The sequence below is a fragment of the Ochotona curzoniae genome, unplaced genomic scaffold, assembly GCF_017591425.1.
Source record: "Ochotona curzoniae isolate NIBS_2020 unplaced genomic scaffold, NIBS_Ocur_1.0 contig_4502, whole genome shotgun sequence".
Classification (NCBI taxonomy): Eukaryota; Metazoa; Chordata; class Mammalia; order Lagomorpha; family Ochotonidae; genus Ochotona; species Ochotona curzoniae.
The window spans coordinates 787,145-799,800 of record NW_024466308.1 but is presented as its reverse complement, the minus strand read 5'-3'; the positions used below and the strand labels follow the sequence as shown (position 1 = coordinate 799,800).

Here is a 12,656-nt window from a genome sequence, read left to right as displayed (position 1 = left end):
GAGCCCGGGACGCACGCGGGGCTTTGAGCGGAGGTTTGGCCGGGGCGGAGCTCCAGTGGGGTGATTTTCCAAAGCCTGCGCCTCCCAGGCCGGGGAGGAGCCTGGAGCGGCCGGCTTAACCCCTGCCGGGCCGGGCCTGCGCGCCGCAGCTCCTTCCTTCCCTTCCCGGAGGGTTGGCGGTGCCCCCGCCCGTCCCGCGGTCAGCCTTCCGCCCTCCGCGGGCCTTGGCCGCCAGTCCACGCAAGGACACGTGTAGGTTGCAGCCCAGCCTGCTCCCCCGGCACACACAGTGATGCCAGCTTGGGGCACACGGGGTCTGGGCCAGGAGCTGAGCAGAGACGTGACCCCAGGGTCTGCTGGAGGGCTGGGGCAGCCAGGGCCTGGGCGTCTGCGGGTGGCCAGGTGGCTGTGCCCCCTTGGCAGGTCCCAGAGAGGGCCACGGCAGGAGGGCCACGGCAGGAGGGCCACGGCAGGAGGGCCACGCGGCCCCGGGGGGGCGGGCTTGGTGTTGCCTTCCTCGTGTTTTGTTTCTTAGATTGGTTTTGACGTGAAGGGCAGATGTAAGAGGGAGACAAAGATCTTCCACCCGAAGGTTCCCTCCCCAAGTGGCCGCAACAGCCAGAGCTGTGCCCGCCAGGAGCCAGGAGCCTCTCCCGGGTCTCCCACATGGGTGCAGGTCCCAAGGCTGTGGGCCGTCCCCCACTGCTTTCCCAGGCCACAGGCAGGGAGCTGGGTGGAAGTGGAGCAGCAGGGATTAGAACCTGCACCTGCCTGCATTGACCCCAAGGCTCGCCCCGGGCAGTCTGGTTTATGACAGTAAAGCATCGGCAGCGGGCCCTCCTGCCCCGCCGTCTGCCCCGGGCTGCCCTTTGGGCCTGACGTCAGCAGAGAGGCCTGCGGGCTCGCCCGCGCGGGGGACACTGCAGAACCAGCTCGGCCCAGGCTCAGGTCACGGCCGCAGCGGCCACGTGTGGGGGCGGCCCCGGCGTGTGTCGCCCAAACCTGCTCCGGTAGAGCCGGACAGGGAGGGATGGCGGGCGGCGTGCAGAGGCAGCGGCTCGGCTCGGAGCTGCCCCGCGGGGAGAGCCCGGCGCCCCAGGCCGGCCCTCGGCCGCTGGCCCATCCCTGCAGCCGGCCGTGCCGGGGGCCTCGCTGATAAATCAGTAACTGAGGGCAATGGAGTGAAGAGATGGGCTTCTGGGTCTGGCGCGGTGGCACAAGCCAGGATCCCCTGTGGGCACTGGTTCTAATCCCGGCTGCTCCACTTCCCACGCAGCGCCCTGCCTGTGGCCTGGGGAAGCAGCCGAGGACGGCCCACAGCCTGGGGACCCTGTGGGAGACCCGGAGAGGCTCCCGGCTTGGGCTCAGCTCTGGCCGCTGCGGCCACTTGGGGAGAGTCACCGGACGAAGATCTGCACTCCGGTCCTGCTGCTCTGGCCTTTGGGGAACGACCAGAGAGGGGAGTTCTCCCTCAGCCCTCCCTCCCTTCCCTCTCTGCCTTTCACATAAGTAAATAATCTTTTTTTTTTAATAAAAATTTAATTTTTACTGGAAGGATACAGAGAGGAGGAGACGGAAGGACCCTGTGTGCCCTGGCTCACTCCCCAAGCGGCCACAGTGGCCGGAGCTGAGCTGAGCCAGGAGCCAGGAGCCTCTCCGGGTCTCCCGCGCGGGTGCAGGGTCCCCAGGCTGTGGGCCGTCCTCGGCTGCTTCCCCAGGCCACAGGCAGGGCGCTGCGTGGGAAGCAGGGCCTGCGGCTCTGCAGACTCTGACTTTGAGATAAAGAATCTCTGGCAGGTGCCGCGATCCCAAAGCAAGCCAGAGGAAGGCAGGCAGCACCAAGTGGCCTGCACTCGCTCCCCGCGGCCCCCTGGCCGACCTTGGCCGTGCGGCTTCTCCGCGTCACGGGGACGAGGCCGTGAGTCAGCCCCGCAGTGGTCAAGGGCACCGGGCCTGCACCTCTGCCCCTGCCCTTGGCCTTGGCCTGGCGGGGACCCCAGGCTGGGGCCTCAACCCCTGTGGGCACAGCACTGCCCTCCTCCTCAGTGTAAGACACTTATTGAATTATTTAGGTTTTAATATGTTTTAAGATTTGTTTTCTATTGGGAAGTGAGATACACAGAGAAGATGGGACCATCTCCACCCACTGGTTCACTCGCCCAGCGGCTGCAACGGCTGGAACTGAGCTGAGCTGAGCCAGGAGCCAGGAGCCTCTCCCGGGTCTCCCACCGGGTGCAGGTCCCCAGGCTGTGGGCTGTCCCCCACTGCTCCCCCAGGCCACAGGCAGGGAGCTGGGTGGGATGTGGGATCGCGAGAATACGAACTGCTGCCATATAATGGGGAATCTGGTGTGCTCAAGGGGAGCACTTTTAGCTGCTACGCTACCGTGTCAGGCCCTTCTCTTTTAAAAATGTTTTATTTTCACCTGATTGAAAGGCAGAGCAAGACCAAGAAGGTGAGTTCAGTCCCAGCTGCCCCGCTGTTCCCCCAGGTGCCCGCAGCCGGTGGGGTCAGGAGCAGCCGTGTCCCCCCATCTGTGTTAGCTGAGCCGCCCCGGCCGCGCCCACCCTCTGCTGGAGCCCCCGGTGCCCGGCCAGCCAGTGTGGGGCCGCGGGCGGTGGGCACAGGGCCTGCTCAGTGCCCGGGGGCGGGCGAGCGGCTGACAGGAGCCGCACTGGGCACGCAGCGTGAGCCGGCCGGTTCTCTGCTGCTTCACAGTGGGGCGCCCCCGGCCAGAGCTGGGTGGGTGTGCGCCCCGCGTGGGTGCACCTGTGGCTCAGGGCCGGGGTGTGGGTGCGCCTGCGGCTCAGGGCCGGGGTGTGGGTGCGCCTGCGGCTCAGGGCCGGGGTGTGGGTGCGCCCCGTGTCGCCTGACTCTGCAACGTGGAGTGGGTCATCTCGGTGACAGCAGCAACGTGAAAACAGGAGCTGCGCCGTGTGGTGGCCCGTGCAAGCAGGCCTCTGCCCACAGGGCCGGGTCCCATCGGGCGCAGGTTCTAATCCCGGCAGCGCAGCTGCGCACCTGCTCCCTGCCCGTGCCCTGAGAGCCGAGGAGGCCGCAGCCCGAGGCCCTGCGGTGCCGGTGGGTTCGAGTCCGGCAGGTGGGCAGGCGGGCAGGCGGGCAGGTGGGCAGGTGGGCAGGCGGGCAGGCGGGCAGGCGGGCAGGGTGCACGTGCATGGCCGCGGGCTGCGGGGTCCTGTGCTGGCCCCACGCTCCCGGGGCGGACGGAGCTGTGAGCGCCCCGAGAGCCCCGGGGACGAGCCGGGCGTGGTCCTGCTCGCCGTTCGGGGTGCAGCTCTACCTTCCTGCCCCCACTGTGCTCCGGGGGCTTTTCTTGGGGCCCCCGTCAGAACCCCGAGGGGCGGGGCCCTGCGCGCATGCGTGGCCGTGGCTGTCCGGGCGGCAGCCGGGGTCTGGGGGTCGGGGGGCTCGCGGCCCCCAAGGCTGTCGTGCCTGGCCCTGTGTGGGGGCTCAGTGCGGCCGGCGCGCCCCCCAGCACCCAGGCCCGGGGGAGGGTGCGCGGTCAGGAGAGGCGGACACGGCTGGTCGTGGATTAATTTATTACTGCTTGACATCCAGTGACAGCCCACGCCGCGGGGACAGATCCACGCGGTCCCCAGGCCCCCCGTCCGCTCCCGCCGCGTCCGTGCGCTCAGTCCTCGCCGTCAGTCCTCCTCGCTGCCGCTCCCGGAGCGATCCTGCGGGACGGGGGCTCGTGAGGCCGCGTGCCCCCCAACATCGCACCCCGCGGTGCCGCGCGGGCCCGTCCCCGGGGTGGGGGGTGTGTGGGATGTGTGTGGGGTGTGTGCAGTGTGTACGCGGGGTGGGGTGGAGTGTGTGGGGTGTATGTGGGGTGGTGTGGGGCAGCGTGTGGAGTGTGTGTGTGGGGTGCGTGCAGTGTGTACGTGGGGTGGGGTGTGTGTGGGATGTATGTGGGGTGCAGTGTGGGGTGTGTGCCCCGCAGGCCCCGTCCCCGGGGTGGGGTGGAGTGTGTGTGGGGTGCGTGCAGTGTGTGTGTGTGGGGTGGAGTGTGTGTTTGGGGTGTATGCGGGGTGCAGTGTGTGTGCAGTGTGGCGTGTGGGGTGGGGTGTGTGTTTGGGGTGTAGGGTGTATGTGGTGTGTGTGGGGGGTGTGTGCAGTGTGTGTGGGGTGCAGTGTGTGTGTGGGGTGTATGCGGGGTGCAGTGTGGGGTGTAGGGTGTATGTGGAGTGTGTGTGGGGCGCAGTGTGTGTGTGGGGTGCAGTGTGTATGTGGAGTGTGTGTATGTGGGGTGTGTGGGGTGTATGCGGGGTGCAGTGTGGGGTGTGTGGGGTGTAGGGTGTATGTGGAGTGTGTGTGGGGTGGGGTGTGTGTGTGGGGTGCAGTGTGTGTGTGTGGGGCGCAGTGTGTGTATGTGGGGTGTGTGCAGTGTGTGTGTGGGGCGCAGTGTGTGTGTGGGGCGCAGTGTGTGTGTGGGGTGTAGGGTGTATGTGGAGTGTGTGTATGTGGGGTGCAGTGTGTGTGGGGTGCAGTGTGTGTTTGGGGTGTATGCGGGGTGCAGTGTGGGGTGTGTGGGGTGTAGGGTGTATGTGGAGTGTGTGTGGGGCGCAGTGTGTGTGTGGGGCGCAGTGTGTGTGTGGGGCGCAGTGTGTGTGTGGGGCGCAGTGTGTGTGGGGCGCAGTGTGTGTGGGGTGGGGTGTGTGGGGTGTAGGGTGTATGTGGAGTGTGTGTGGGGTGCAGTGTGTGGGGTGCAGTGTGTGTGTGGGGCGCAGTGTGTGTGGGGCGCAGTGTGTGTGTGGGGCGCAGTGTGTGTGTGTGGGGTGCAGTGTGTGTATGTGGGGTGCAGTGTGCGTGTGGGGTGCACGCGGGGCCGCCCCGTCCCTCACCTCCTCCTGCTCCTCGTCGCTGTCCTCGTCACTGACCACGGGCTTGGCCCTCGAGCCCCGGCCCGGCCTCCGCCGCGCGCCCTTGAGCCGCTCCTGCGCCTTCTCCTTGCGGCCCAGCTTGATCTTGACCTTGACGGAGCGCGCTGCGGGCGGACAGGCGGGCTGAGCCGGTGCCCCCCGTGCGCCCCCGCGCCCCCCGCGCCCCCGCCGCGCGCCCCGCGCCTCACACTCGGACTCGGAGCCTTCCTCCTCGGCCTCCTCCTCCTCCTCGCTCTCGTCGCCCTCGCTCTCCTCCTCCTTCTCCACCTTCTGCCGCACGCTCGTGAACACCGACTGCAGCACGATCGAGTCCTCGTAGATCTGGGGGCGAGGGGCGTGAGGGGCGAGGGGCCGTGAGGGGCGAGGGGCCGTGAGGGGCGAGGGGCCGTGAGGGGCGAGGGGCCGTGAGGGCGAGGGGCGCAGGGGGCACGAGGGCGAGCCGCCCGGGACCCGCCCGCCCGGGGTGCCGCCTCACCAGGGAGCCCTCCAGGTTGAAGGTCTGCGCGTTCTGGCACAGCAGCAGCACGTCCTTCTCCAGGTCGCCCAGGCTGCGGTACTTGTGGCTGCGGATGCGCTCCTGCGGGGCGGGCGGCTCAGTGCGGGGCTGGACCGCAGTGCCCGCCCCGCCGTGCCCGCCCCGCAGTGCCGCCCGCCTGCCGTGCCCACCTTGATCTTCTTGAAGTCCACGGGCTTGCGGATGAGCTCGTAGTACTCGGGCAGCTCCTTGCGCGACGGCAGCTGGATGAAGACCTCGCTGAGCTGCCGTCCGCTGCTGCTGCAAGGCGGGCGGGCGCGTCACTCCCGGGGCCGGGCGCTCACCCGAGCTCAGGGGCTCCGGAGGGAAGCCTGGCAGCTGCCAGGCCCCGGGAACCCTGCCCGCCCCTGCACCTGCGGGAGCATCGCAAGCGCCCGCCGCTTTCCCACTCTGGAAGGTTCCCCAGTGACACCCGGGGTGGGGGGAACGACGGGCAGGGGGCACGGGAAGAAGGCTGAACCAGCAGGGACCCCTGGCCCTGCCTGCCCCCACCGCGCCTGGCGAGCCCCAGGCTGTGCCGCGACGCCCACCGTGGGCGGCCCACAGGGGGAGCAGGGGGCAGGAAGGTGGCTACGAGCACCAGGGGACAACGGTGGGGTCCCCACAGGAGGGGTTTGTGGGGTCCCTGCCAGGGCCGCCCAGAGGGCGGCTCCCGGCACACCCTGCAGTGCCAGGCCTGGGACTGGGGCAGGGGAGCTGCCTGGACAGACCGCCCCTCGGGGGCAGGCGTGGTCCTCCTGTGCCCCGGCTCGCGCAGGGCTGACCGTGGTGGGGGGCGCTGGGGTTCAGCCTGAATCTGGGTTTGGACCCCCAGGTTTCCGGGCCAGACACTGTCAGCCCCAGAAGGGCGGTTCCCTCAGGCTTGACCAGGGCAGGCGCCCCCCTGCTCCCCCAAGTCCCCAGCCCCTCCTGCTGCCCCACGCTCTTCCCCCAGCTCCCCCCACTGCCCCAAGTCCCCCAGCTGCTCCAACTCCCCCCACTGCCCCCCGCTCCCCCAACTCACCCTGCTCCAACTCCCCCAGCCTCTCCTGCTGCCCCATGCTCTTTCCCCCAGCTGCCCTGCTGCCACGTGCTCCCCCAGCCCCTCCTGCTGCCCCCACTGCCCCTTGCTGCCCCAGCTGCCACGTGCTCTGCTGCCATCGGGCCCAAGTCCACGGGCAGACCGAGCACGCCTCACAGCGGGTCAGGAGGCCTCCAGGGGGCCCGGCCCCAGCAGCTCTGAGTCTGCAGCCCGAGTCGGGGCTCGGCCTGTGCTGCAGTGACGCCCTGCCCGGGGCTCCCCCACCCGTGGGCCCATGGCCACCAGTGCGGGCCCAGGGAGGAGCCCTGGTTGCAGGCTGGTGGCTGCCCAGGGGTGTCCGCATGCCCCAAGTGCCCACAGGTTCTGCCAGCCAGGGCTCTGCACCACCGGCCCTCCCCTTGGGCCAGAACCAGCACCATGGCGCTGCGGAACTCTCTGGAACACTTGCTCTGCAGTGAGCTCCGTGTGGCCAGGTGCTGGCAGCGGCAGCCCGGTTGTCCCCTGCGACCCAGCCCTGGCTGGATGCCGGCCCGATGGGCGGCAGTGCTGTGGGCAGAGCGGCCGGTCCTGCCAGCAGGGAGGCGGCGGGCTTGGCCCTTGGCGCTGGAGGCGTGTGGGGAGTGACCCGCGGACCAGCGCACTCCAGCCAGCTAAAGCTACAGCAGGGCAGCCCGAGGTCTCGAACCCGGGCCCTGGACGGCAGAGCCCGTGTCGGCCCTGACCATCTCACTGGCCCCTCCAGCCCCCGGGGGGCTGCTGCCAGCTGCTCTGGGCACAGTCCTGCTCCCCGGCCACCCTCCCGCGGGTACGGGGCGTCCTGCAAGGGGCTGGGCTGCAGCAGAGCGTGGGAGGCAGCCCCGCGAGGCACCAGGGGCAGGTGGAGAACCGGGGGCCCCTGCAGGGCCGCCCCACAGCGTGCTCTGCTTCCCGAGACCCGAGCAGCGCGCACACCGCGGCCAGCAGAGGTTCTGGAGTCGGGCTCACACGCTTCCCCCCGAGCGTGGGCGGACCAGTCCTGGCCTCGCCGCAGTGCGGGTGGGGGTGCGTGTGGAGAAGGGGGCGCCCAGGCCCGGGCACCCGCCCTGCACAAGGCCCTGCCTTCCCTGCCACGCTGACCAGCCACCCGCAGGCGGCGCCCCTGGGTCTGGAGGGGGCGACTGTGCGTGGCCCCATGGACTGCCCAGCCGCCGGTCCCGGGAGGAGGGCGCAGGCCAGTTGGGGCTCGCAGGCTGCCCGGCGCCCACGCCCGCGCCCGCGCCTACCTGTCCTTGTACTTGATCACGGCGTCCACGATCTTCCGCATCTTCTTGGTGAGGTCGGGCGGGTTCGGGGACAGCTTCTCGGCCGGCGGCCGCCCGCGCTTCTTCTGCTTCTTGCTGTCCTCGTCCTTGTCGCGGCTGCGCGTGCCGGTGGTCGGCGTGGAGGAGCCGGCCTCGCTGTCGCGCTTGCGCTTCCGCGACGACTTCTTCTGCCGGACCTCCTCTTCCATCTCCTCCAGCGTGCCCTCCTCGATGGCCTTGAGGGTCAACAGTGGGAAAACAGACCAGCCAGCACCGGCCCGTGGCGCCCGGGTGCCGCCCCAGGCACGCCCCCTCTGCCCGCAGCGCCCGGGCTGCCCAGCCTCGCCGTGCCGGGCACAGACGCACGGTCTTCAAGCCTCTTTCTGTTGTGGAGTGGCACCCGCGGGTCAGCAGGCTTGCTGCCGCTGAGTGCCGGCACTGCATTAGGGGCACCGGTTCTAATCCAAAGCCATGGGACCTGCACCCGCGTGGGAGACCCGGGAGAGGCTCCTGGCTTCGGATCGGCGCAGCTCCAGCCACTGAGGACAGCCGGGGGTGAACCAGTGCACAGACTTGTCTCTCTCGAAGCCTAGCTTTCAGAGAGCAAGGAAGGTCACACAGACCATTCGCTCCCGGGAGTGTCCTGCGGCACCCGTGACGATGCGAGGGGACGGGAAGCAGGGCCGTGACTCAGTGCCCCGCGTGCTTTGCACAGGCCTGTTGTGGCACGGGGATGGGGGCCTGGGTCTGACCCCCATGTCTGGAGGGCCCGCTGGCCACCCCAAGGAGCCCACAGGCTGAGAGCAACAACATTAATGGCAAGAAGCCCCAGCCTGGGGAGGGACTCGGAACAGACGGGGAAGCCTGCGCCCCAGCAAAGGGCTGGTCCCCGGGGACAACGCCAGCCAGGCTGGGGCTCCAGGCAGCAGGGTGCCCCTCACTGGACGGGACGCTATGGCCAGGGCAGGTGGGGGGGCAGGAGCCTGTGAGCACCTTGGCCGTGGCCTTGCAGGGCCCATCAGAAAAGGACGAGATGGGCAGACCCTGGCCCGGGTCCTCTGGGGACTCAGGTGGGGCTGGCACAGCGGGCAGGGGCGTCCCGGGCCCCCAGAGCTGCCAAGCCTGCATACAGGCTGCCGCCCCGAGCGCGGGAGCATGCCCGTGCCGGCAGCCCGGGGCTGTGGCGACCGGGGGGACCCCAGGGACATGGGGCTGCCCAGCAGCATGGGACGGGCTTGGGGTGTCGTGATGTACAAGGGCAAGTTTCTGCCTGGGGTTCGGGCAGAACCTAATCCCAGCTGCCCCAATTCCCTGTGCCCGGGAAAGCAGTGGAGGACGGCCCACAGCCACGGGACCTTTCCAATAATAAATAAATCTTTAAAAAATATATATATCCAGAGAGGAGCAGAGACAGAGAAGATCTTCCATCCACTGGTTCACTCCCCGTGTGGCCACAACAGCCTCAACTGCGCCGATCCGAAGCCAGGAGCCTCTTCTGGGTCTCCCACGCGGGTGCAGGGTCCCCAGGCCACAGGCAGGGAGCTGGGTGGGAAGTGGGGCAGCTGGGACTTGAACTGGTGTCCATATGGGGTCCTGGTGCTTGCTGGGGAGCATCATCACGGAGCCCCGGGTTAACCCTTAGGAGCTGCCATGGCGCGCTGGGTTCAGCACGGGGGTCACAGATGTGACACCAAAGGACAGGTACACAAGCACCCCAGGGTGACGCCCCACGGGCATCGAGGGGCATGGAGGGGCAGGGTGCCCCCATGAGGCCGGCACCCCCCGGACGGCGATTTGAGCCCCGGCCGACGACCTGGGAGGAGCGGCAGAGGACCCGAGTGCCCGGTCCCTGGCCTGGCGTGGGGCTGTGCTGCCCCGGCCACAGTGCTCACCTGGGGGCCACGTGGAGGACCCAACTGCCGCCCAAGTCCCCGCACTTCCACTGTGCCATGCTGTGGGCCTGCCCACCCCGTGCCTGCCAGCCCCACGTGGCGTCCTGTACCGGCAGCTCCTCCCCCGGCTGCCGGCTGACCTGCCCCGTGACAGCAGGCATGAGCTCCGGGCTCCCGGTCGCTGGGCTCCGGCCCTCGTGGCCACTCGTGTTAAATTACTATTGTTCCCTTTGCCGATTCTGACCACGGGAAAGTGGGTGAGGTGACCATCCACACCCCCCGTGTCCCTCCTGTGTGAGGGCGAAGGCGCTGACAGAAGCCATGCTGTGGCACTGCAGACGGAACCCACAGATGAAGCATCTTTCTCTCGGGCCCAGCGTGGTAGCCTAGTGGCTAAAGTCCTCGCCTGGCACAAACAGGAGCCCATATGGCCGCCGGTTTGTATCCTGGCAGCCCTGCTTCCCACCCAGCTCCCTGCCTGTGGCCTGTGGAGGACGGCCCACAGCCTGGGGACCCTGCACCCGTGGGAGACCCGGAAGAGGCTCCTGGCTTCGGATCAGCTCAGCTCTGGCCGTGGTGACTTTGGGGGTGAACCGGCGCACCCTCCTCTGTAAATGTGCCTTTCCAATACAAACGCATCCTGTGGGAACCTCACCTAGCCGAGATTCTGCGCGCGAACAGCCCAGGTGCTGGGCCCCTTTCCTCACGGGAGAGCAGACGGAATTCCTGGCTCCTGGCTGCCCCCGGCACGCGGGGAGGTACGCAGAGCTCGCTGCCCTCCTCCTGGGCACTTCCTACCCCCAGAGCACGAGCCCCTGCGCCCGCTGGCGGGAGCCCCGGACGGGGCGGCCCCGAGGGGACGGGCAGGGGCCCGCATGCTGCACCCCACTTTCCTAGCAGCACCTGGCTTGCACTCCCAATGTTTTGTCAGCCCCCCAACTGCACACACCAACGACACCTCAAACAAGCCCGGGGATCAGGCCGCAGGCGGGAGCGGGGGCAGCGGGACTCGACCCGGCCATGCAAGGGGAGGACCAGCCACGGAGCCATCGCACCGGGCCCGCACCCCGTGAGCTCTGCCCGTGCAGTCGCAGCCCTGGACGGGGTGGTGAGCGGGCTGCACTGCTGGCCAGGGGCCGCCGGGCAGCAGCTCAGCGACTGGCGTTGACCTCCGCCTCTGCAATGAACACCCCTTTCTGTACAACGTAAGCCCCTCTCCCCGAGGCTCCTTCGTGTCCGCACGGCAGCCGAGCAGGGAGCCAGCGGCGGACAGCAGGAGGCGTCCCCGGCGCACGCCCACGGGGCATGTCCGGTCCAGCAGGGTGAGCGCCGTGGGGCTGGAAGCACCCGTGGGGCCGCAGAGTGCAGTGCGCGTGGCTGGCGCCTCTCCCTGGCCCTCTTCCCAGAAGGTCGAGGTGTTGGCGCAGTGCATTAGGGCGCTGTCTGGCGCCTGCATCCCACGGGGGTACCGGTTCAAGTCCGGGCGGCTCCACCTGCCATCGTGGGCTCTTCCTGCCCGTGTAAGAAACCCGGAAGGAGTTCAGACTCCTTCCTTCAGCCTGGCCGAGCCCTGACCACTGTGGCTATTTGGGGAGCAAACCAGACGGGATTTCCTTTCTGTAACTCTGCAATCAACACCTCTGCCGTTCCTGTGCCTGCGGGCCGGCCAGGGGGCGGCGGGCCCGGGGGGGTGAGGACACGCAGTCGGCGGGCCCGTGGGGGTGAGGACACGCAGTCGGCGCGCCTGTGGGGGTGAGGACACGCAGTCGGTGGGCACGGGGGGGCGGTGAGGACACGCAGTCGGTGGGCCCGTGGGGGTGAGGACACGCAGTCGGTGGGCACGGGGGGCCCACCTTATGGAGCCAAGCTGCAGGCTCCCGCACGGGCGAGGTCCCGGCAGAGGGGGAGGAGGGCTGCAGGTCAGCATGCCGGTGGACGGGCCTGGGTCGGGGCTGTGTGCCAGGGCCTGGGGCCTGGTGGGCGGGCAGAGCACCGGGCCAGCACAGCGCCCACCTGCATCAGTCAGGGAAAGGAGCAGGGGGGCAGTGACTCCTGAGGGACTCCCGACCACAAGGCCGCTGCACTTGCAGGTAAGCGAGGGCTCGGAGACGCGGTGCTTCGGAGGGGTGACCGCACGGTGAGAGCGCAGCGCCAGCCCACGGGGCGGCCCCGAGCTGGGCCTGTTGACATGGAGCGTGGCTGGCCAGCACACGCCAGTTCACACAGGAAAGCTACGGCTGGGGGCCTGTCTGGCAGGGCTGGATCCCAGCACCTGAGTGTCAGAACCGGGCACAGGTCACGTTAGGCAGAGCCGTGACACCAACCAGCACATGAGGGAACCATGGCCGGGGGTAGATTCTGTGGGGGAAGTGTGGGCCAAACCCCGTGGAAATACAAGTCCCGCTGTTTAGCTCAAGAGTTGGGGTGCTGATGGGCTGAGCTAGCAGTGACCAAGGAGCCTGCTGTCACTCACAGCTACTGGTGCCGGGAACAGGCTGGCAGGCCAGGAGGCCCGCCTTCACGGGCACCTGAACAGGGTGTGGGGCGGGCCAGGTGACAGCATCCACCAGCCCACACAAAGGCTGGGGCGCACGGGCAGGCCGTGCCAGGTGGTGGCTTGGCACCTGCTGGCATGCATGAGATCTGGCTCTGGGAGTGGATCGAGTGGGGAACTCAGAAAACTCCCCTAGTGGGTCATGGCTCCCACTGGTGACCCCCAGGCCTGAGGGTCAGGCAGGGGGCAACGCGGTTCCATCTGCCGGCAGGAGTGTGGGTTGATTCTGGAGGGGCACACGGGGCAGGGCTGAGCAAACCTTAGCTCGCTGGCCGTGCAGGAGCCAGGCTGGAGCGCAGGTCATGCTGGGCTGGGCTGTCACCCACTGGTCTGCATGGGCCGGGATGGCAGCACACGGAGCAGGGCCAGGGCAGCACCCGCGAGAGTCGGAACTGCGGCTGGCCAGGCTGCAGCACCCCAGAGCTAAGGTGAGACGGAGGAGGGGCTGTGCCAGGCCGTCAGAGCAGGCA

The 12,656-nt window shown here is 68.8% G+C and overlaps 1 protein-coding gene across 8 annotated transcripts in view; it reads right to left on the bottom strand.

Moving 5' to 3' along the window:
• Positions 1-3,590: 3,590 nt before the first annotated feature.
• Positions 3,591-12,656, bottom strand: part of SMARCA4 (SWI/SNF related, matrix associated, actin dependent regulator of chromatin, subfamily a, member 4) — a 54,263-nt gene continuing 45,197 nt past the window's right edge. For 2 of the 8 annotated variants that reach the window (XM_040986327.1, XM_040986329.1), the window contains 6 exons: positions 7,723-7,985; positions 5,571-5,679; positions 5,380-5,481; positions 5,093-5,225; positions 4,866-5,008; positions 3,591-3,698 (listed from right to left, as the gene is read on the bottom strand). In XM_040986327.1, the coding sequence (XP_040842261.1) occupies positions 3,666-3,698; positions 4,866-5,008; positions 5,093-5,225; positions 5,380-5,481; positions 5,571-5,679; positions 7,723-7,985 (783 nt within the window). In that variant the 3' untranslated portion in view covers positions 3,591-3,665. The remainder of the gene's footprint in view (positions 3,699-4,865; positions 5,009-5,092; positions 5,226-5,379; positions 5,482-5,570; positions 5,680-7,722; positions 7,986-12,656) is intronic. The other 6 variants (XM_040986330.1, XM_040986331.1, XM_040986328.1 and 3 more) reach the window with 5 other exon arrangements.